Source organism: Somniosus microcephalus, chromosome 7 (genome assembly GCF_052327205.1).
Source record: "Somniosus microcephalus isolate GS21.2 chromosome 7, FLI_Smic_1.0, whole genome shotgun sequence".
In the NCBI taxonomy this organism is placed as follows: Eukaryota; Metazoa; Chordata; class Chondrichthyes; order Squaliformes; family Somniosidae; genus Somniosus; species Somniosus microcephalus.
In genome coordinates this window covers 279,709,498-279,734,600 of record NC_140993.1, presented here as the reverse complement: position 1 = coordinate 279,734,600, position 25,103 = coordinate 279,709,498, and the positions used below count along the sequence as shown (strand labels likewise).

Below are 25,103 nucleotides of genomic sequence, written 5' to 3'. Positions count from 1 at the left end.
TTCATTAGGATGGTGACCCTGTTAGGCCTGGAGTAGCTATGACTGACCTAGCTACAGGTTTGTACAGTCATGGAGCTATAATGGCAGGACTGCTACAGAAAGAGAAGACTGGGAAAGGCCTACATATTGACTGCAATCTGCTTTCATCCCAGGTATGAAGAAAAACAGCTTTGTTCCTTATGAAGAAAATAAATATTTTCTGGATAAAAGCGCTGTATTATAGAATGTGGACTATTGATGCAGTTCGGATTACAGCTAGCACCTTGTGATGTGATCAGGAAGCTCCCAATGTAAGGGGTTTTCCTCGAGAGGTTTCCCTGGGGTTTCTCTCTCTAGAGGCTTCTCTCTCTTGCACAGTAAACCTTGAGTGGTTCGACCCACTCGCCCCTTAGATTCTGTACTCTGGACTTAGGCGCAGGAACTACAATGTAGAGAAAACTCGTGTAGACCAAGTTTGATGAAACAAAATGAAATTTTATTGCATAAGGAAAAATATCAAATCAAATGCAAGCAGATAAGGGAATACATGGGAGGGAAAAACACACAAACAAATCATAACGACATTATACTAACTAAGGCAAATACAGGCATCTTATACTCTACAAAGATCATCATGAAATAAGGAAACACACTGAACATCGAGGGACAACAACTCATGTTAATTGTACCTGTTAGATCCGTGATTCTGAGAGTATGATGTTTTTCAATAACCACACGGATGCTGTAACTTAACAATCAACAGGTATTTACTGGAGTAGGGTAATCTCAAGACTGGGGGTACAGAGGCATGCTCAAGGCTTATATACAGGTGTGGTCACTGCCGGTACTACAGTATACAGGAGCTGTAAAAGTAGTTCTCTCTTAAAGGTACATACACTACAATTCCTCCCCTTTTAGATTAGCAGTACCCATAATATTCAAATAACAATTAACACTTTAACATGTACATTAAACAACAATAGTCCATTTATAGATTCAGTCTTTGGGGCGGCTTCCTGATCCTTTCGGGATAGCGCCTTTCCTGAGGTTCTTGTTCTTGGTGCGGAGGCGATTCTGGCCCCTTTTCGTCGGTTAGTTCATCGGTTTCCACTGCTACTGGTTCTGAGGTAGATGCTACCGGTATGTCGGGTTCATCCCCAGGTACTCGAGACATGGGGTTAACTCGTTCCTGTGACGCTAAGATCTGATCGACGTGGCGTCTCACAATGTTCTCCCCGACATCCACTGTGTACATTAATGGCCCCTGCCTTGTGCATATCGTTCCGGGTTGCCATTTCTCTGTTCGGTAGTCACGGGCCAAGACTGGTTGTCCTACATTGAAGCTCCTTGTCGGCTTCTCATTGATGTGCTGGAATTGTTTATCCTCAACATTTCTTCGCACATTTGGTCTGAGCAAATCCAGACGAGATCTCAACCTTCGGTTAAAGAACATCATGGCCGGGGTCTGGATGGTGACTGCATGTGTCGAATTTCTGTAGGTTAACAGGAAATTGTCCACCTTATGCTGTAGTGGAATTTCATCGTTGCACATGGCCTTTATCGCCTTTTTAAAGGTTTGTACGAACCTCTCAGCCAATCCATTTGTGGCTGGATGATACGGGGCGGATGTGTAATGCCTGACCCCATTCCTTCTCATCAATTTCCGAAACTCTTCGGACACAAACTATGGTCCATTATCAGAGCAAATCTGCTCTGGCAAGCCGTTCCTGGCAAATATGGTCCGCAGGACTGCAATCATTTTCTCTGTAGTGGTTGAGGACATTTTTATCACCTCAGGCCATTTCGAGTGAGCATCCACTGCTATTAAGAACATTGAGTCCATGAATGGACCAGCAAAATCAATGTGCACCCGTTGCCATGGAGAGGAGGGCCACTCCCATGGGTGTAGAGGGGCATGTGGTGGTGCATTTTGGACCTTCTGGCATCCTGAGCAGCTCTTGGTTAGGTCCTCGATTTGTTGATCGATCCCCGGCCACCACACATAACCCCTAGCAAGGCTTTTCATTTTCACCCCTCCCAGATGACCTTCATGAAGCTCATTTAGCACTCTCTCCCTTAACTTGGGTGGAATCACCACTCGGGATCCACACATCACTGTCCCCTGGCATACTGACAGCTGTTCTCTTCTGGATGAGAATGCTGGCAACAGTGAGTCACCATGTGTTGGCCATCCCTTCACCGTCAAATCATATACCCGAGACAGTGTCGGATCATTGCGGGTCTCCTTCTCTATATCCGCGTTTGTTACTGGCAATCATTCAATTATTGACGAATAAAATATCTCGATAGGGTCCACTGCTGGTGCTTCCTCTACAGTAGGCAGTGGCAGGCGTGATAGCCCATCAGCGTTTCCATGCTGTTTCGTACCTTTATATTCTATTTCATATTGATTCGCCCCTAGAAACAGGGACCATCTTTGTAACCGTTGTGCAGTCATCACTGGAACGCCCTTCTTAGGATTAAAGATGGAGACAAGTGGTTGGTGGTCAGTCAGCAAGGTGAACTTCTGCCCATGCAGATAGTGGTTGAATTTTTTTACTCCCCATACTAGGCTGAGGGCCTCCCTGTCAATCTGGGCGTAGTTGCGCTCGGCTGAGGTTAGTGACCGAGACGCAAAGGCTACTGGCCTCTGCAACCTGTCTGGGAATTTGTGCGAGAGCACCGCTCCAATACCATAGCGTGATGCATCACATGCCAAACGAATTGGTAGTGCTGGGTTGAAATGGGCCAACACCTCTTTTGATGTGATCAATTCTTTACACTTCTGGAAAGCTCGTCTACGTTCGTCATTCCACTTCCATGGTACCCCTGTTTGCAGTAGGGTGTTCAGTGGGTGTAATACCGTGGACAAATTTGGTAAGAACTTATGGTAGTAGTTTACCAGCCCGAAGAACGACCTCAGTTGTGACACATTTTCCGGTGCTGGAGCCTTGACTACTGCCTCAATCTTTTCAGGGGACTTATGTAACCCCTCTTCATCGATGACATGGCCACAATACGAGATCTGCTTCTGGAAAAACTCGCACTTGTGGCGATTAGCTCGTAGCCCATATTCCTTTAATCTGGTGAGCACCTTCTCCAAGTTGGCGAGGTGATCACTGTCATTTTCGCCCGTGACCAGGATGTCGTCCAAATAACACTGGGTCCCTGGAATCCCTTGCAGGACTCGATCCATCGCCCTTTGCCAAATAGCCGGAGCCGATGCTACCCCGAACACCAGCCGGTTGTATTGATAGAGACCTTTATGAGTGTTGATCATGAGGTATTGTTTCGAGGCTTCTTCTACCTCCATTTGCAAGTACGCCTGGGCTAGATCAATTTTGGTGAAGCGTTTACCTCCAGATAGCGAGGCGAAAATATCCTCAATTCGTGGAAGCGGATATTGTACCATGTGAAGGACTGGGTTCACTGTCACCTTACTTTTCCTTTGGGGTAGACTTTTTGCCCTGTGTACGTCTTCAAGACAATCTCTGTAGCTTTCAAGGGTATATGTGCAAATAGCCGCTTGTAGTCCCTTTGGTTTATGACTGTTAGGGCTGATCCTGTGTCCAATTCCATTTTCACTTGGACTCCGTCTATCTTGAGTGTAACCCAGATAGTCTGGTGATCCTCCATTTTGGTTACCTTATGTAGTTTCAGACAACCCAGCTCCTTGCTTCCGGAGTCTGTGTCACTTTTCTGTTCGTCTGAACCACTGTCCATCGCCTGGTGTACCTTTTTGTACTTCTCCTGTGGAGATTTCTTGCTGTTGGTTTTCTTCCCAGACCTGCAGACTCTTGCTATGTGTCCTGCTTTTCCACACTGTCTGCACACTTGGTCCTTGAACCAACAATCCTTCTGGTCGTGTGTTGTTCTGCCGCAGCGATAACACTTCCCTGTTCCATAGGACATTTCATTGGTGCCATATTCTTGCGGTCTCCGTTGTATCTCTGCAGCGCCCCTTGCGGCTGCTTCGTGTGATACTGCCATGCTGAAAGCCTTGTCCAGCGTAAGATCCTTTTCTGATAGAAGCCGTTTCTGGGTTCCTTCACTTTGTAGCCCACACACAAACTTGTCCCTTAACGTATCTGCTAGTCCCACTCCAAACTGGCAGTGTTTCGATAGCTTGCGCAGTTCCGTTAAGTACTCAGCATTGTTTTCGTCTTTGTGTTGGTTCCTTTTATGGAACTTAAATTGTTCTGCTATCAGCAGTGGTGTGGGGTTTAAGTGGTCCTGTAGGATTTCTACTATGCTTTCGAAATTCTTATTCACAGGCTTCTCTGGGGTTATTAGGTTTCGCAGTAACCCATAAGTTTTTGCACCCATGGAATTTAACAAAACCAGTGCTTTCCTAGCATCTGGCACTTCATTCGCCCTGCAGTACACCTCAATACGTTCCACATATGTCGCCCAACCTTCGACTTCATTGTCGAACGTAGAGATACTGCCACTCTTCGGCATCCCTGGGTGTGATTTAACTGTCAAAAATGGCGTCTCCCGCGCTTTCCCTTCTTCTCCGCTGGCACAAAATGGCGTCTACCGCGCTTTCCTTTCTTCCCGCGCTCGCCCTTCTTCTCCGCTGCGGCTTCTAAAAATGGCGTCTCCCACGCTCTTCCTTCTCCGCGGCTCAATGGCGTCTCCCGCGCTCTCCCTTCTTCTCCCCGCGGACACTGTTCAGCCCTTGAGCCCTGGCTGCGCTCTGTGCGGTTTTTTTTTTCTGTGCGCCTTTCCCGTTTCCGCCGCTCGGTCCTGAACCCGGCTGCTGCTTTACCCTCTCTCCGTTTTGTTTTTCCTCGACGCCGCTCGGTTTTCAACCCCCGGCTGTGCCCTGTGTGCTTCACCCTCTATCTTACCCCGTCGACGTTGCTTGGCTTTTTCTCTGCCGTCGGTCGGCTCCAGCCGCCGCTGTCCGGGAAGGGTCTGCGCTGTACCTGGTACCTGTCGTCAGTCTGTTGCTGATCGTCGTGGCTGGGGAACCAAGCCCGGCTCTCCACAGCCTCCCCTGCGATGTTCACTCTCTGCCGGACGACTGGGCAGTTGCTCGTGGTCGACGCCCGTGTTTCTGGCCTCGACTTTCTTCCACCGCCCTCCCGGAGCGAATCCTTGAAGGGAAATGCAGAGTTGCAGGTAGATTCGAATTGACACTCGTCACCACTGTTAGATCCGTGATTCTGAGAGTATGATGTTTTTCAATAACCACACGGATGCTGTAACTTAACAATCAACAGGTATTTACTGGAGTAGGGTAGTCTCAAGACTGGGGGTACAGAGGCATGCTCAAGGCTTATATACAGGTGTGATCACTGCCGGTACTACAGTATACAGGAGCTGTAAAAGTAGTTCTCTCTTAAAGGTACATACACTGCAGTACCCTTAAATCCACCCCCTTATTAAACCTATCTAGATCTGATTGTGAAGGGGCAGAAACATGCTCACCAATCCCACTAGGAAGTGCAAGGTTTTGAAAACGAGTCTGTGTTAGGTCCTTTCAAGCGTTTCGTCTCCACGTGGATCGTGGAGCCCCTGCGAACTGCGCCACACCTCTCTCCTGAGGTGGGGGTCGGGGGCGGCTGGACACCGGCAGGCCTGGATGTCGGCGAGGTCGAGGATCGTCGGCTCGACCCTGGTCAGGGGAGCCTTGGGCTGGTGTGGCCCCTTCTACCTTCAGCTACGGCCCGGGGATGGTCGATGATCTCCCGATGGTCTTCCCCGGGGCGGGACGCTGGTTCTGAAATGACTCTTTATACAGTCAGAATTGTCCTTCTGATTTCTCCAACGGTGGAGCAGAGTCCGCTGATCTTTCCCCAAGCCAGCTCCTCTTTGCCCAGCTCAAAAGCTGGACAGGCTGCTGGGGCTGCAACGACTGTCCGATTTTAACCTGTCCTTTTTCTCGGCTCTCTTTGTGACTGTCCGAGCTTGTTGATTCAAGCTTCCTCCAGCGTCTTCTTCCAAGCTGTTTCTTCCTCCTCAAGCTGCGTGTCCGGGGTGCTGCGCTCTGTGCTCCCACTGCTGAAAGGTCTCTTCAGTTATACCTTTCTTCCCGAGGCCTCACTTCCCGCCCAAAATCAGGTTAGTCTTTGTTTTAACTTTGGCGGGCTTTGAGCACAGCGGGGCAGTTATTATATTTAAAATCATTTTAAGCGGCTGGTAACAGGCCCATCTCTGGTTGGAAATGGCTTTCATTATTTTGAATGTCCTGCTGATCTCGTTATCTAGTCCTGGGTGCTGTTCTCATGAATATGAAATTGTCCCCTTTTGTCTGGGGCAGCATCTTGATGGCCTCTGTCTCCAGGCCGATCTTGAGTGGATCTGCATCTAATCCATATGCATGCCTGTGGGTCTGGTTTCGTTCTCTCAGGAACGGCTTCCAGAACTTACTGTGGATTGAATCCACAAATCTGTCTGAGGTTGCGCAGGAACCATTTTAAAGTGTCCCAATAAGTTGGTCACATGGTATGGTGGTCATTTTGTATGCCCCTTTTTCTGGGCTTCTTTTAAAAACAGTCTTTAAAATCACGGCCTCTTCTGCCATTTAACCCTTATTAATATGAAATCCAATTTTGCGAATCCTACACTCCCCCCTGATGATACTGTAACTTGCTTGGAGTATCATAATTCTGGGTGAGCAAAATTTTCTGTCCTTCCACAATCTAACCATCCCCAGTATTTACCTATCAATGACCCCACGACACATGCATTTCCCATTTCAGAAAAATCTAGTGTACATTAAGCATCTATAGATGGCAATACCTTGGAGTTAAAAATCTTACAACTTACTTCCGGGTGTGGAGGGGGTCCTTATACCCCTACATCACCTAGTACATACACATTATCAAATAATAGTCACATCTAATAAACTTCAATAATAAAAATGAAATACATACTAAAATCCAAAAACACATGAATACACATCAAAAATAATACAGAGGAGGGAGGGAAACTTTAACTTTATACAGAGCAGCAAAAATCTAAACGGGTGTCTCTTCTTCTACCCGCACATAATGCTCCCTCCATTCTCCTCTATTCTCATACTTTTGCGAATGTTTGACCTTTTTACAGTGTACAAACAGCAAATAAACTACAATGACAACCTGGCACACTACAAGAATGTGGGAGGCTATCCTAATCCAGGAAGGGACTTCTATATTAGTGAACAGGTCCCACCACGGTGGGGTCACTATATCCAATATGTCTGCCCCTATCTCTAACGTCTTCTGCTCCAGTGTGTAGAAGTGGTTCTGTGAAACAACAATGGCTTTTAATATCTTGGTGAGGTGTTCAGGGAGAGGGGGAGTGATATATCCAAAATGTGCAACGAATCGCTGCAAATCGGTAAAATTCTCTTTCACAGTGAGGTGAACAGTGGACGGTTCAGGAATGGGGACAATTCGCTCTTGGGCCACTTGAACTTCTGCCCTGGGTTTGAAACAGAAGCTGCTGTCACTAACCGGACACCAACCGTGCTGTCCATGCTGGTAGTGGGGCACTGCAGTGGTGACACAGTATGTCCCACCTCCTATATATACCACCTGCGGGGGCACATGGCCTTGTGCCATTGCCTCCATGGTGCAATTTATAGGCTTCGCGCCAGCAGTTCTGAACCCGCACTGTGGTTTTGAATAGGCATTCAAGTGCTGGGGACACAGGATGATGTGTGCTCCCTGGCTCCGGCACCCCGAGAGGTCGGTACCCGTCATTGCATGCTCCCATCGAATGACGTAAGGTGGGACCCCCGTGTAGCGAATGTGCGCACCCCCCTGAATGACTCCAATGTTCTCCACCCTGTATACCGGGGCGGGTTTGGCTGTCTTTCCCATCACCGGCATTCTTACCACTATACCCATAATGGTGTGATTAAACCATCCACAGTCCACTGGGACTGGGTAGGCCTCTGAAGCTAGTCTGAGCTGGCACGGGCTCAGTGTATTCTCAAAAGGGTGGAGGGCTGCGAGGTGCTTGTTGCTAATCCAGGAGGGGACTTAGCCTTGCTTTAAATCCTCCAGATTACTGCGGCCCTCGCCCAGTAACCACGCCCCGTATAGCACACAAGCTTCGTTCTGCGCAGCCTGATCGGACACATTCCGATCCTCCCTGATGAGAGCATTTACCGTTCTGGCGTGTTTCTCCAGCTCAGCTATAATCTCTTTTAAGTGTAGTGTCATGGCCTGGTCCTCATGTAACTCAGAACCCACTACCTTATTCTCATCAGTCAGTATCTTTCTTAGCTGTGTTTTTAAACCATTAATCTGGGTTTGCAACTCCACGTCATCCAGTGTGTTGATGACGGAAGTACCTGTATTAAAAGCTGTGAAAATATCATTTGCTGCACCCCTTCTTTGTCTCCCTATCCTGTCCAAGACCTCATGTGGTGTGGTGTACAATTTGGCTCTGTCGACATCGGCAAAGTCGAATTCGTAAAACTGTTTAAACATGTTTGTTAACAGGACCTGGTATAATTACTCCGTTTCCTTGGGGCACCACGCTGGCAATCGTACCTCGGTGAGATTTAAAATCACCGAAGCCACCGCATAGTGAACCCCTTGGTATAGCACCTGATCTGTGGGTACCAATACCAATCCGTTCCCGGGTCCCTTTGTCATGGTGGGGCACCCTTCCTTGAGGGCTTTAGCTACTGGAACTGTGGGCAGGGGCTTGCGTGGTCGGGTGATGAGCTCAGTGGCGTTCACTGGGATCTGTGAGTATGGGGCTCCGCACGCCCGTGAGCTGACGTCCCACCTCATTCCTTGCCCAGCATCCTGCCACTGTCTTTGGAAAAAGATGGAGACGCCTGTGGGGCAAGCGCTTTCTGAACCCCACATACGGATGTAGGTCCCCTCATCTGGCTCCCACCATTTGTCCCAACAGACACTCAGCCCCCCGTGTGTCCCCGTAATTGTCCGATGGGTGTTATTACCCAATCTTTCCCACTCCACAGTGGAGTTCTTCATGGTGCTGCTCAACTTACGCAGCCACCACCATCGATCCAAGGGTACGTGTCCCATACAGTTCAAGCAAATCTTCTTGCCCACGGTGATGCTGATCCGGGGTGCAATGATCCGCACCCTGGGGCACATCAGAGATGTTTCTCTGTATGCAAATCCCGTCTGGCTGGAGTATTCAGAAGAGTTCGACCCCAGCCAGCCTGGCCATCTCCCATCATGGAAGTAGGCAGCAGTCTCTTCAGCATCCCGTGAGCCGGTTCCGTCAGTCGCGATGGGGCCTCTATTTCCAGAGCACCCATAAACTGTGGAGTCCTTGGTGCGGCCCCGATAGGCCCAGCTCCATCCAATCACTGCGAACGTGACGAGGATCCCTCTCATCTTTACCGGCTTCTGTAACAAACCAAACAAATATAGCCAGGCTCCCGAGAGATTCTGGCTTAGGTGACGGCATGATCGGGTCTTTTGACCTCGATCCAAAACAACACACACACACTGGGCAGATTTAAAACTACTTAAAACTCTAATTATCTTAATATTTATTTACACACCCTAAACTTAAACTTAAACTAAACTTATGTACAGCGCCGCCCGTCCCCGGGCGGCTTGCCTAATCCCTGATCGAACTGCAGCTCGCCGCTCCCTGTGGCGGGGCTGCAGTGACCTGTGGCTCTGGACTGCAGCTCGCCGCTCCCTGTGGCGGGGCTGCAGTGACCTGTGTCTCTGGTTCCCCGCAGCCTTTTGCTGTTAATCGGGGACTGTGTTTTCTCAATGACTTCTGAAGTCGGCGTCTACTGGGAGTGGGTGACTCGGGCCAAGACTTTACAGGCTGAGGCGTTCGGGTCGACCTGCGAGAAGGTACTTTGTGCGTGGCTCCCTTAGCGAGTGGACCTTCGGGTGGGACCTCAGCTCTCACAGCCCGTGGCTTTTCCACGACTGTAGGCTTCGGCTCCCTTCCCTCAGGCTCCGCCCCTTTGGGATTTGGGCAGGCTCCCTTGGCGAGTGGACCTTCGGGTGGGACTTCAGCTCTCACAGCCCGTGGCTCTTCCACGACTGTGGGCTTCGGCTCCCTCCCCTCAGGCTCCGCCCCTTCGGGAATTGGGTCTGTGGCAGACGGCTCCTCCTCACCTGTCCCTACAGGTGCAGAATCTCTGCCCCCAATTTCTACCTTCCCCACACTCGAGTCGAGGGTGGGATCTCCGTCCTCCGACTCCACCTCTTCCAGAAACGTGTCGAGGGCGGGACCTTGTTGTTCGGGTCCTTCCTCGTCCGAGTCCCAGGCCATCGGAGAAACCTCCCCCCAGGTGGGCGGGACCTCCTCTCCTTCCAAGCAGGCTACAACGCCAGCTTGTGTGGTCTGTGACTCATCGCGCGCCTCAGGCTGAGGATCTTTATCCTCAGACCTGGCTTTGGTTGTTGATGCTTTTGCACCCGGTTTAAACAGTTTGCACCGCTTCATGCTAAACCACTTGTTGCGTCGGGGCACCTCCACTGTGCGAGTGGCGTAGACTGGCGGACTTTGCACCGATTCCAGCTCATCCTCCTGGTCTACGGTTCTCTCGCCAGCGCATAGGGTTAGACCCAAGAATTTTACTTCTCGCCGGCCAACCCGCGCCTTCGTAGGGGTTTCCTTAACACTCTCTACCTCCTTCACACTCGTACCCTCTCCCCAGAGACAATGATTTCTTAGGTCCACGTGGATCCCGTGGGCTACCAAGAAATCAGACCCCAGGACTCCCGTTCCACCTCCCACCTCCCACTTCATCAGGGTACACTTCCACGTGGTGCGGAGTGGCCCTAAACGAATGGAGAGGGGAAGGGAATGTGCGCCAGACTGTTCTTCGCCCGTGAAGCCCGACAGAAGATATGGGACCCCGGTGGACAGGGGCGAGGCGGTGGGGTTATCTGTGTGGATCACGGTGCACGATGCTCCCGTATCCAACAGATAGGTTCCCTTCACCTCCTGCACTTCCATCTCCACGAGGGGTCGCCTCCATATATCGTATCGCAGCACACACAAGTAGACGGGATGCGCCGACTCTAGTCACTTGGGCACAGCGACCGGAGTTTTGGGAGCGACAAGGCTGGTGGTGACAGCTATTTTCCCCTGCGAGGTCATCAGAGACCGCATTGTCTGTATGATTGACTCAATCGCAGCGGGATTCATAACCGCACCAGCTCCTTGTGCTGGGGCAGGAGCTACGGCTTGGTTTTGGGCTGGTACTGAGGCGGCGGTCTGGGCTTGGGCTTGGACTGCGGGAAATTTCCCTCTACTATCCTTCCACGGATTTCTACAGTCCTTGCGCCAATGTCCATCCTTCCCACACCCGTAACAATTGAGCTTGGCTTGGACAGGGCGATTCCCTTCCTGCCTCCACTCCTTCTTGCTTGGGGCTGCGGGTTTTGCCTCATGCACCTTTCCTTTCTGGGGAGGTGTTTCCTGACTTCTACAGTTCTTATACGCCACATTTAACTGACGGAGCACCGTTTCTTCCGTGACACCGGGACCTTGGGGATCAAACCATGATCTGGCTAGGGCCCGTATCTCTGGCAAGCTGTTGGTAACCACGCAACGGAGCCAATGAACCCGCTGTTCGTCGCTCATTTGAGCCCGTTCAGGCACACCCGGACAGCTGCGTCGATACACTGGCCACAGTCTTTCTGCGAAAACCCGTGGGGGTTCTCCAGATAGCTGCAGGGTCCCTTCCACACGGTCGAACGGACTACCGTTGTCCACTCCCATTACTTCTAAAACTTCCTCCTTGAGATCCGTATACCCTTTCCGTCCCCTCTTGGCATCCTCTGAGAGGCACTGAAGGATCGTGGGATCCAGGGAGAAAAGCAACAGTTTGACCTGTTCCTGTTCATCGCAGTCGTTAATGGCTGCTGTTTCCTCTATCTCCCTGAAGTGAATCGAGGGATCTCCCTTTACTGTGAGTCGTGTGAGGTGGCTCACCATGGACCTTAATTGCGGGCCAGCGTAGGGCACCACGAGCTGGTTCTGGTGGGGTCCGACACTGCCATCGGCAGCGTTGGGACCGAACCTCTGGTGCCGAGCGGGACACATCGGTGCCGGTCCCGTCTTTGCTACCAGTGGTTCTTCCACACGCTCCATCTCGGCTACCTCCTCTTTCGCTACCCCCTCCTTTTCTGACCAAGTCTCACTATGGCTCGGCGGTGCTGAGGGCTCGGTGGCTGGTACCACAATTACCTCAGCTGGAATCGGCTGTTTAGATTCCTTTAAAAAGTCCATGTGACTGGCTTTTGGGCTGACAAGACACACCATGCCTCTTGCCTTAACCAGGGCCGTTCTTAGGTCCTCTATGGTCTTTTGGCAGGGGCCGTGGTCTGTGCTAACAAACCCGTGCTCGAGGGCCAGCTTGTAAGCTGCCTTAACCTCCACTACTCTCTCCTCCTGCGCTCTTAGCTGTTGTGCGAGGCAGGCGCTTTGCTCCCATATCCTCGTTTCATTAATCTTTGCCTCAGTAACCTGGTACTCCAGGTACTCTATCCTAGCCTGATGCTGACTAGCTACCACTTGGCGTTCCTGATTCAGCGCCTGAAGCGCTGTGATGAGTTTTTCCCCACCCATGGCCTTTTCCTCTATCTCTGCTGCCTGGGTTGTGATCTTGGCTGCCTGTGCTGCAACGACCCGGTCCAAGATCTGGACCTGCTTCTTGTAACACATCAGCCACACTGCCTTTTCCACTGACTTCTTATGCTTTTTGCTCTCTGTCCACCTGATGGCTGCGTCCACCGGACGCCCATCCAGCAAGAGATCGGAAATCCACTGTTTAGTGAGATTTACCTTGCCAAAGACATAATTCGCTATCCTCTCATCCATTGCATTTCGAACATTCAAACTTGGATCTACTACATTGCAATCCTGCCGCCAGAGTCCTGCCGCGGTCGCCATTTTCTGTAAGGGGTTTTCCTCGAGAGGTTTCCCTGAGGTTTCTCTCGCTAGAGGCCTCTCTCTCTTGCACAGTAAACCTTGAGTGGTTCGACCCACTCGCCCCTTAGATTCTGTACTCTGTAGTTCCTGCGCCTAAGTCCAATGTAGAGAAAACTCGTGTAGACCAAGTTTGATGAAACAAAATGAAATTTTATTGCATAAGGCAAAATATCAAATCAAATGCAAGCAGATAAGGGAATACATGGGAGGGAAAAACACACAAACAAATCATAACGACATTATACTAACTAAGGCAAATACAGGCATCTTATACTCTACAAAGATCATCATGAAATAAGGAAACACACGGAACATCGAGGGCCAACAACTCATGTTAATTGTACCCTTAAATCCACCCCCTTATTAAACCTATCTAGATTTGATTGTGAAGGGCCAGAAACATGCTCACCAATCCCACTCGGAAGTGCAAGGTTTTGAAAACGAGTCTGTGTTTGGTCCTTTCAAGCGTTTCGTCTCCACGTGGATCGTGGAGCCCCTGCGAACTGCGCCACACCTCTCTCCTGAGGTGGGGGTCGGGGGCGGCTGGACACCGGCAGGCCTGGATGTCGGCGAGGTCGAGGATCGTCGGCTCGACCCTGGTCAGGGGAGCCTTGGGCTGGTGTGGCCCCTTCTACCTTCAGCTACGGCCCGGGGATGGTCGATGATCTCCCGATGGTCTTCCCCGGGGCGGGACGCTGGTTCTGAAATGACTCTTTATACAGTCAGAATTGTCCTTCTGATTTCTCCAACGGTGGAGCAGAGTCCGCTGATCTTTCCCCAAGCCAGCTCCTCTTTGCCCAGCTCAAAAGCTGGACAGGCTGCTGGGGCTGCAACGACTGTCCGATTTTAACCTGTCCTTTTTCTCGGCTCTCTTTGTGACTGTCCGAGCTTGTTGATTCAAGCTTCCTCCAGCGTCTTCTTCCAAGCTGTTTCTTCCTCCTCAAGCTGCGTGTCCGGGGTGCTGCGCTCCGTGCTCCCACTGCTGAAAGGTCTCTTCAGTTATACCTTTCTTCCCGAGGCCTCACTTCCCGCCCAAAATCAGGTTAGTCTTTGTTTTAACTTTGGCGGGCTTTGAGCACAGCGGGGCAGTTATTATATTTTAAATCATTTTAAGCGGCTGGTAACAGGCCCATCTCTGGTTGGAAATGGCTTTCATTATTTTGAATGTCCTGCTGATCTCGTTATCTAGTCCTGGGTGCTGTTCTCATGAATATGAAATTGTCCCCTTTTGTCTGGGGCAGCATCTTGATGGCCTCTGTCTCCAGGCCGATCTTGAGTGGATCTGCATCTAATCCATATGCATACCTGTGCTTCTGGTTTCGTTCTCTCAGGAACGGCTTCCAGAACTTACTGTGGATTGAATCCACAAATCTGTCTGAGGTTGCGCAGGAACCATTTTAAAGTGTCCCAATAAGTTGGTCACATGGTATGGTGGCCATTTTGTATGCCCCTTTTTCTGGGCTTCTTTTAAAAACAGTCTTTAAAATCACGGCCTCTTCTGCCATTTAACCCTTATTAATATGAAATCCAATTTTGCGAATCCTACACCACGTTGAAACGTTTGTCTGTGTGGAGGTAGCTTTATTTAGCTGGGGCAGCAGTGAGAGACTGCATCCTGAATTTGTATCTTTGCTAATCTGAATTAGTATTCTTATTTTATTTCGATACAGATGTTCTGCTTTTTAAAACTTTCTGCCATTGCTCTCTTTATGCTTTAACTAACAATGGCTATTGATGAAAGCTGTGTTGGTGGCTGTCGGCCAGCCTGCAGACTTTGAAGGTCATCAGTTGAGCTGGGCGAGGGGAAATCATTGTAATTTGCGATCCACATCTCCAAGGATCTGGAGAAGAAGCAACTCTTAAAACATCTCCACCAGGAAAAATGTTTCGTCATCTCTTTTCCCCAAGTGTGTGTTTTTTTTAAATGTAGTGATCTGTTGTATCTTATATATATAAAGCGGTTCTTCTGTCTGTCTGTCATTCCGTCTGTCTGTCTGTATTGAATTAACTCGAAAGTTATAGAGCGTACCTACACATGTGTTACATCGAGCGTACCTACACGTGTGTTACGTCGAAAGAAAGCTGACGATTCCAGTACCGTCCTAAGCGTATTTACGTTTCGGCCGGACAAAAATTGCGCCCGCGGTATCCAAAAAACGTTCAACATTCCGCTCATTATCCGCTCATTAGCATCGAGTGACGTCGAGGTCGACCAATCGTACGGCGGGTTCCTGGCGCGTGCGGCTGGGCCCTCCTACGGTCGAGTGACAGGACGATTGACCAATCCTACGCTTCGGTGACCTGACGGTCCACCAATCGGTGCCTGTGTGGGCGGGCCTTATCGTTCTGAACCTAGGTGAGTCGCCGCCATCTTGATTCCAAACTTTTCATTTCTTTTTCCCGCTTTCTGCGTCTTTAAAAAAAAAGTTCCTTTTAAAACAGAAATTATTTTTTAAAAAAGTTAATTACTTTCAGAAATTGTTTTAAAAAAAAGTTAATTACTTTCTAAATCTTTTATCTAATCTCATTAATTTTCCTACCTTTCCCCGTTTTTGCAGGTAGGCCTCTAAGCCTGGGCGTCTGTTGCCAGCCATGCTGGACCCTAGGCAATTGTTTTGTGGCAAGCTCCTCCCAACCCTCACCCCCCCCCTTCGGTCTCCCCCATCACGTAATGGTTGACCAATCCTATGGCGCGAGTGGGCGGGGCCTGATGCTTAATAAGACAGAATAAATAAAAGTTACTTTAGTCTTCGCGAGCACTGGAGTGACTGCAGCAACTATTGCAACGTAAGTGAAGAGATGGAGAATAAATAATTCAGTTTTTATATCTTCTAACTTTATATCTTCTTTCCTTAAAAAACTTTCGGTTTTCAAAAGGCGAAAGTTTTTTAAGGGAAGAAGATATAAAGTTAGAAGATATACAAAAACCGAAAGTTTTTCACGAAAGAAGATATAAATTTAGAAGATATACAAAAGCCAAAAGTTTTTAAGGAAAGAACATGTAAAGTTAGAAGATTTCCGATTTTGTACTTTGCAGCTACTTTTTTTAAAAGTAAAGAAATTTTGCAGTTCTTATTAAGAAATTTTTTTTTTCCGTGCTTCCAGCCGACATGAGAAAATGGCCGCCGGCTTCTTCACGCACCTTCAAGGCTGGCCGCACCCGCCCTGAAGGCTGGCAGACAGCTTTTTTTTCTTTCTGCCCCCGCCCCCTATCCCCTCTCCTCGGTGTCCCCCCCCCCTCGCAAGGGTTAACCCGGCAACCGGCTCTGGAGATCGGGAGGGGAGGAGGGTTACCCCGGCAACTGGGCTCGGCCATCTTTCATCCTGGCAGCAGTTCAATGCAGCGACACCACAGCGCCATATTTGATCCTGGCGGCACAACAATTTCCTCGTGACGCCATCTTTGATCATGGCGGAACTTCAATGTGGGCCCGAACAGCGCCATCTTTAGTCTGGGCTGCCCGGTTTCTTCCTCCTTCCCTCTCTCCTTCCCCCTCCCTCCCTCTCTCCCTCCCCCTCCCTCCCTCTCTCTCCCCTCCCTCTCCCTCCCCCCCTCTCTCCCTGCCCCCCTCTTCCCTGCCCCCCTCTCTCCCCCCTCTCCTCCCCTTCCTCCTTCCTCCCCTTTCCCCCCTCCCCTTTCCCCCCTCCCCCTCCCCTTTCCCCCCTCCCCTCCCCTTTCCCCCCTCCCCTCCCCTTTCCCCCCTTCTCCCCCCCCTTTCCCCCCCTTCTCCCCCTCCCTTCCCCCCCTTCTCCCCCTCCCTTTCCCCCCCTTCTCCCCCCCACCCTTTCTCCCCCCTCCCTTTCCTCCCCTTCTCCCCCTCCCTTCCCCCCTCCCTTTCCCCCCTCCCCCTCCCTTTCCCCCCTCTCCCCCCTCCCTTCCCCCCTCCCCCCGCCATTTCCCCCCTCCCCCTCCCCCCCTTTCCCCCCTCCCTTTCACCCCTCACCCCCCTCCCTTTCCCCCCTCCCCCCTCCCTTTCCCCCCTCCCCCTCCCTTTCCCCCCCTCCCCCCCTCCCTTTCCCCCCCTTTCCCCCCTCCCTTCCCTCCCTTTCCCCCCCTTTCCCCCCTCCCTTCCCCCCTTTCCCCCTTCCCCCCAGTCGCGCTCTCTCTTCCCCCCAGTCGCGCTCTCTCTCTCTCTCTCTTCCAACAACAACATGCCCTCGAAAAAGCCTCGGCACCGCCGGGCACTCCAGCTAGTAGATGATAAAAGGGAGGGTTGGTTAAATGGGAAATAATTTAATATAAGTGACACCAATTGTTTACCCATTTCAAATGATGTGTAGGTTGTTCAAAACACATGAGTTTATACTAATTAAATAAAATAGTTTTAGACCAACATAGTCAGTAGGTCGTGGATTCAAGCCATTCTTCAGCACATAATCTAGGCTGACACTTCACTGCAGTACTGAGGGAGTGCTGCACTGTTGGAGGTGCCTTGTTTCGGATGAGACATTAAACTAAGGCTCCGTTGGCCCTCTCAGGTGGATGTAAATTATCCCATGGCACCTCTCGACCACCTGGGAGTTCTCCCAGATTCCTGGCCAATATTTCTCTCTCAACCAACATCACTAAAATAGATTAGTGTCTACATTGACTACGGGGGTGATTTTCTGACGTGGGAGGAGGCGGGTTTGGAGGCGGGAAAGGCGGGAAAATCAGATTCAAAGAGGTCGGGTTCGGAACCCGCCTCCGCGGGATTTTGCCGGTGCCGGTTTTGGAGGTCGGGAAACACTCCCGCCTCCAGCTGACCATTGCACTATTAAAGATCCTTAAATGCTCGTTAAGGGCCCCTCTAAGCCTATTTTGAGAGGCCCTCGTGATTTTTCCAGCTTTTCTGCGTGATCCACGCACCTCCTAAATCACGCCAGGTAATCCTGGCGGGTTGACTCGTGGGTGGCCTCCTCACTGCTGCAGGTCTAACAAGACATCGTTTATTGCAGCAAGGATTACTTGCAGGTGCCAGACCTTGGCTTTAAAAGGTCTCTGAGCACTTTTAGAAGGCCTTCCGAATCGGAGGTGCTGCAGCTTGACTCCATCAACTGTGGGATCTCCTTGGAACACCCCCTCCCCACTTGCAATGAGCGCTTCCCCAAAGGAGGCATCTAAAAGCAGCATGGGAACCATTCATTTTCTTTCTGCATGGACCTCTGGTGAGGATGAGGAGGATCTGGAGGAGGACGAGGAGGTCAGAGCGCCGGTGTATCGACCAACGGCAGCAGCAGCACGCGAACACATGGCTGCTCAGGATGCAAGGGATGAGCTTATCATGGCCAGATTTGCATAGGTTGCCCAAGTTGGCACATGTCCTTTGCTCCATCCTAGGACATCATTGACAATGGACATGACTCTCTGGCCTCCTTTCACTCAGGCCACCAATCTGACAACGCAAGTGTGGCGGTGCCCGCAATGTGGAGCTGCCTAAGGCGAAAGAACAGATGGCATAACGCCAACATTTTGGCTTCAAATCATTTTAATGCTTTCCAACAGGGATGGCAGTTCCTCAATACACAGAAACAGTCTCCCAATCTGCACACAGATCTGGAGGTTATATCCCTTGCCAGCTGTACCCACACAGCCTTGGTTTCTTTGGCAGGCCTCTTCCTCTGAGATGAGTGGAAGAGCACCTCCATGCTAACTGTCACCCCCTCCAACAACATTTGCAGCGCCTCATCCGAGAGCCTCGGCTAGGCCCTTGCCTTGGAATTGGACATAGTGGTTTCTCAAAAGATGTTGGAGGTGGTGCAAGGAGATGCAGAAATGCTGTGGAATGAGCCAAGGGAGCAAGAAGCCATAAAATCAGACTGGAAAAGTGCTGTCAACAGAGGCGAGTTTCAGTCCCAAAACACTAATTGAGCAAGGGCATCCCACACCTCTGAAATCAAGTGGCCAATCATAGGTTTCAAAAATTTGCAATTTTCCCATCAGTGGAGGCGGGTTTCAAACCCACCCAAACTGAAACCCACCTCCATCTTACCTCCAGTGGGAAAATTGCCCCCTACATTTCAAAAAGTACTTAATTGGCTGTAAAATGCTTTGGGTTATCCTGTGGTTGTGAAAGGCGCTATATAAATGCAAGTCTTTTATATACCTCCTTTAATGTATTGTGCTCATTTACTTTTGCATTTAAGTTGCGCCGATGCAGATGTTAATAGTAAATAGTCTAGTACTAAAACTAGTTATCTCATTTCACAATGTAGGCATGACCTATTACATCCATATTGTATCTGGTTCATGCTCTCAGTCCGTTCTTGTATATAACATTATTTTTCCATTAAGGAAGGCTGCCAACTAGAATGAGAAACCATTGCAAAGGTTGGGGTAGCTGCTGGCATTGCTAGTCATAAAGTGCTTGAAGTGACCAGATCAGGTTAAATTACTGTAATGTACTTGTAGTGAGCTACTGTCCTTATGTCAGGCATTAGTTGTAGTGACATAAAGATATATTTACACATGAGAAGATCTATAAGAAGGTAGATCCTGTGAAGTAGAAAATGCGTTCTCATCAGAATCCTAGTAGCAACCATGTTTATCAAGGGGTAAACTATATTGAAGGACAGGCATTCAGAAGTTATGCTAAAAAGAGGCTTTCAAGCAAGGAAATTATGCCAAATCTTTATAAGTTATTGGTTAGGTCTCAGTTGGAGAATTGTATCCAATTCTGGGCACCACACTTCAAGAAGGATGTCAAGGCCTTGGAGATGGTGCAGATGAGAATTACCAAAATGATACCAGGGATGAGGGACTTCAGTTATTTGGAGAGACTAGAAAAACTGGGATTGTTCTCCTTAGAGCAGAGAAGGTTAAAGGGAGATTTAAGAGCGGTGCTCAAAATCATGAGGGCTTTTAAATAAGGAGAAACGGTTTCCATTGACGGGCGAGCCAATAACCAGAGGACACAGATTTAAGATAATTGGCAAAAGAACCAGAGAGGAGATGAGGACAAATGTTTTCACGTAGCTAGTATGGGGGTGCATATTCACAAATCTTTGAAGGTGGCAGGGCACGTTGACAAGGCATTTAAGAAAGCATATGGGATACTTGGCCTTGTAAATAGGGCATTGAATATAAAAACAAGGAAGTCATGCTAAACCTTTACAAATCACTGGTTAGGCCTCAGCTGGAGTATTGTGTACAATTCTGGGCAGCACACTTTAGGAAGGATGTCAAGGCCTTGGAGAAGTTACAGAGGAGGTATACCACATTGATAACAGGGATAAGGGACTTCAGTTATGTGGAGAGATTGGAGAAGGTGGGATTAAACATAGAAACATAGAAGATAGGAGCAGAAGTAGGCCATTCGGCCCCTCGAGCCTGTTCCGCCATTTAATGAGATCATGGCTGATTATCCAAATTCAGTACCCTGTCCTTCCTTTCTCCCCATATCCCTTGATCCCTTTAGCCTTAAGAAATATATCTAACTCCTTCTTGAATATATTTAACTAGCTGGAGTGCCTAGCGGTGCCGAGGGTTTTTTGAGGGCATGTTGTTATGAAAAAAGTAGAAATAATTTTTATATATATATAAATGAGTTTGTCTGTCTGTCTGTCTGTGTGGGAAGGAGAGAGAGAGAGAGGGAAAGAGAGAGAGAGAGACTGTGGGGGGGGAGAGAGGCCCGGGGATCGAGAGAGAGACTGGGGGAGAAGAGAGCGACTGGGGGGGAGAGAGCGACTGGGGGGGAGAGAGCGACTGGGGGGGGAGAGAGCGACTGGGGGGAAGAGAGAGAGAGACTGGGGGGGAGAGAGAGAGTGACCAGGGGGGAGAGAGAGACTGGGGGGGGAGAGAGAGACTGGGGGGAAGAGAGAGACTGGGGGGAAGAGAGAGAGAGAGAGACTGGGGGGGAGAGAGAGAGACTGGGGGGGAGAGAGAGAGAGAGACTGGGGGGGAGAGAGAGAGACTGGGGTGAGAGAGAGAGAGACTGGGGGAGAGAGAGAGGGAGAGACTGGGGGGGAGAGAGAGAGACTGGGGGGTGAGAGAGAGAGACTGGGGGGAAGAGAGAGAGAGAGACTGGGGGAAGAGAGAGAGAGAGACGGGGAAGTGAGAGAGAGAGAGACTGGGGGAAGAGAGAGAGAGAGAGAGACTGGGGGAGAGAGAGAGAGAGAGACTGGGGGGAAGAGAGAGAGAGAGACGGGGAAGTGAGCGAGAGAGAGACTGGGGGAAGAGAGAGAGAGAGAGAGAGACTGGGGGAGAGAGAGAGAGAGAGACTGGGGGGGGAAGAGAGAGACGGTGGGGAAGAGAGAGAGAGAGACTGCTGGATTTAGTTCATAAGAATATAAGAAATAGGAGCAGGCGTAGGCCAATCGGCCCCTCGAGCCTGCTCCGCCATTCAATAAGATCATGGCTGATCTGATCCTAACCGCCAATCTACTATCACAGAACCATCTCCTGAATCTAACAGAATTAGACACACGAAATAGGAGCAGGATCAGGCTACATGGCCCTGGCCCGCTCCGCTACCCACAGGGCCATGTCCGAACCAAACCTAGACCCATGTCCAAATTCCTGCCCGCTCCCCGTAACCCTTAATTCCCTTTACTTCTAGGAAACTGTCTATTTCTGTTTTAAATTTATGTAATGATGTAGCTTCTACAGCTTTTTGGGGCAGCATATTCCATGGACCTACCACCCTCTGAGTGAAGTAGTTCCTCCTCATCTCAGTTTTGAAAGAGCAGCCCCTTATTCTAAGACTATGCCCCCTAGTTCTAGTTTCACCCATCATCGGGAACATCCTCCCCGCATCCACCCGATCCAACCCCTTCACAATCTTATATGTTTCAATAAGATCGCCTCTCATTCTTCTGAACTCCAATGAGTAGAGTCCCAATCTACTCAACCTCTCCTCATATGTCCATCCCCTCATCCCCGGGATTAACCGAGTGAACCTTCTTTGTACTGACTCGAGAGCAAGTATGTCTTTTCTTAAGTATGGACACCAAAACTGTATGCAGTATTCCAGGTGCGGTCTCACCAATACCTTGCACAACTGAAGCAATACCTCCCTATTTTTATATTCTATCCCCCTAGCAATGAAAGCCAACATTCCATTGGCCTTCTTATTCACTTGCTGCACCTGCATACTAACCTTTTGAGTTTCGTGCACCAGGACCCCCAGATCCCTTTGTACTTCAGTACTTTCCAGTTTCTTGCCATTAAGATAATAACTTGCTCTACGATTTTTCCTGCCAAAGTGCATAACCTCACACTTTCCAGTATTGTATTCCATCTGCCAAATCTCTGCCCACTTACTTAGCCTGTCTATGTCCCCTTGCAGGTTTTTTATGTCCTCCTCACTCACTACTTTCCCTCCCATCTTAGTATCATCTGCAAACTTTGATATGTTACACTCGGTCCCCTCCTCCAAATCGTTAATATAGATTGTAAAGAGTTGGGGACCCAGCACTGACCCCTGCGGAACACCACTAGTTACTGATTGCCAGTCTGAGAATGAACCATTTATCCCAACTCTCTGCCTTCTGTTAGATAGCCAATCCTCTATCCATGCCAGAATATTACCCCCAATCCCGTGATTTTTTATCTTAAGCAATAATCTTTTGTGTGGCACCTTGTCAAATGCCTTTTGGAAGTCTAAATACACTACGTCCACTGGTTCCCCTTTATCCACCCTATATGTTACTTCCTCAAAGAACTCCAGCAAATTTGTCAAACATGACTTCCCCTTCATAAAACCATGCTGACTTTGTCCTATTAAATTATGATTATCCAAATGTCCTGTTACTGTCTCCTTAATAATGGACTCCAAAATTTTACCTACCACAGATGTTCGGCTAACTGGTCTATAGTTTCCAGCCTTCTGTCTACTGCCCTTTTTAAATAAGGGTGTTACATTAGCAGTTTTCCAGTCTGCCGGGACCTTTGCTGAGTCCACGGAGTTTTGGAAAATTATTATCAATGCATCCACAATCCCTACCGCCACTTCCCTCAAGACCCTAGGATGTAAGCCATCAGGTCCAGGCGATTTATCCGCCTTGAGTCCCATTATTTTACCGAGTACCACTTTCTTAGTGATTTTGATCGTGTTTAGCTCCTCCCCCCCTATAGCCCCCTGTTTGTCCAGTGTTGGGATATTCTTAGTGTCCTCTACTGTAAAGACTGATACAAAATATTCATTCAGTGTTTTTGCCATCTCCATATTTCCCACCATTAATTTCCCGGTCTCATCCTCTAAGGGACCAACATTTACTTTAGCCACCCTTTTTCTTTTTATATAACTATAAAAACTCTTACTATCTGTTTTTATATTTTTTGCTAATTTACTTTCATAATCTATCTTCCCTTGCTTAATCAATCTTTTTGTTATTTTTTGCTGTCTTTTAAAGTTTTCCCAATCCTCTATCCTCCCACTAGATTTGGCTACCTTATATGCCCTTGTTTTTAGTCGAATACTATCCTTAATTTCTTTACTTAGCCACGGATGGCTGTCTTTTCTTTTACACCCTTTTCTCAGTGGAATATTTTTTTTGGAAGTTGTAAAATAACTCCTTAAATGTACACCACTGATCATGTATCGTCTTACCCTTTAATCTATTTTCCCAATCCACTCTCCTCAATTCCGCTCTCATACCTTCATAGTCTCCTTTATTCAAGCTTAGCATGCTTGTTTGAGATCCAACCTTCTCACCCTCTAATTGAACATGGAATTCAACCATGTTATGGTCACTCATTCCAAGGGGATCCTTTACTAGGACATTTTTAATTAATCCTGTCTCGTTACACAGGACCAGATCTAAGGTTGCTTGCCCCCTGATCGGTTCAGTTACATACTGCTCAAGAAACCCATCCCTAATACACTCAATGAACTCATCCTCAAGGCAGCCCTGCCCAATTTGATTTGTCCAATTAATATGATAGTTAAAATCCCCCATAATTATAGATGTTCCCTTATTACAAGCCTCAACTATTTCCTGATTGATACTCCGTCCAACCGAGTTGCAACTGTTCGGAGGCCTATAGAGTACGCCCACTAGTGTTTTTTCCCCCTTATTATTCCTTACCTCCACCCAAACTGTTTCATTATCCTGATCTTTTGACCCAATATCATTTCTCTGTATTACAGTGATTCCTTCCTTTATTAACATAGCCACCCCACCTCCCCTTCCTTCCTGCCTGTCCTTCCTGATCGTTAAATAACCTGGTATGTTTAATTCCCAGGCATTGTCACCCTGCAGCCATGTTTCTGTAATGGCCACAAGATCATACCCATATGTAGTTATTTGTGCCATTAACTCGTCTATTTTGTTACGAATACTACGTGCATTCAGATAGAGAACTTTCAAATATGTTTTGTGACACTTAGTTCCTGCTTTTGCCCTTTTTATTACTTTACCCTTTACTCCATACCTTCTGCCCCTTCCTGACACGCTCTGGTTTTTAATTTCCCCACTGCTACCTAAGTCTATGACCTTCTCTGTTGTCATTTTTATTATTTGCTCTCTAGGAACCTCCCCCCCACTAGTTAGTTTAAAGCCCTCTCTACAGCCCTAGTTATATGATCCACCAGGACTCTAGTCCCAGCACTGGCCAAGTGAAGCCCGTCCCAACGGAACAGCTCCCTCCTGCCCCAGTACTGGTGCCAGTGTCCCAGGAAGCAAAACCCATTTCTCCCACACCAGTCTTTGAGACACGCATTTAACACTCATCCTAGCCAAATTCGCTCGTGGCTCAGGTAATAATCCAGAGATTATTACCCTTGAGGTTCTGTTTTTTTTATTTGACCCCTAGCTGCTTGTGATGAAATATTCCATTCACCACTGCCTGTGACTGAGATCGGTTTCAGTGTCATTTCCCTTCCCCCAGACCTCATTGTATTGTGTACTGGAATGTGCTGTATTGTATACTGGAATGTGCTGGAATGTGCTGTGTGTAGGGCTCCGCCCATACCTGGCCCCGTTTGTAAGCTAGCTTCAGCCTGGCCTCAGTCTCCAGAAGGAAGACATCACTCTCTCTTACGTGTTACTTTCTAAGTTAATAAAAGCCTTGCTTTTGTTCTGCTAACTTCGAGTCTCGGAATTATTGAGGCACATCAATTTTATTAACTTATTTTTCAACACTATGGATCAACTCCTGAAACCCGAACGTTTGGATTTGGATCAACATGCTCCGGACGCATCAGCACGCTTCGGACACTGGTTTGAGTGTATGGAATTCTTCCTGGACAATTCCGCAGCCGTCAAAGACGCTACGGACGCTGCGAGGATGAGACTCGGAATTCTGCGGA

General features: G+C 48.8%; 1 protein-coding gene across 1 annotated transcript in view; it reads left to right on the top strand.

Annotated features, from left to right (window-relative positions):
- Positions 1-25,103, top strand: part of sugct (succinyl-CoA:glutarate-CoA transferase) — a 996,627-nt gene that overhangs the window by 288,456 nt on the left and 683,068 nt on the right. The window contains exon 8 of the mRNA XM_085993900.1: positions 9-152. Within this exon, the coding sequence (XP_085850026.1) occupies positions 9-152 (144 nt within the window). The remainder of the gene's footprint in view (positions 1-8; positions 153-25,103) is intronic.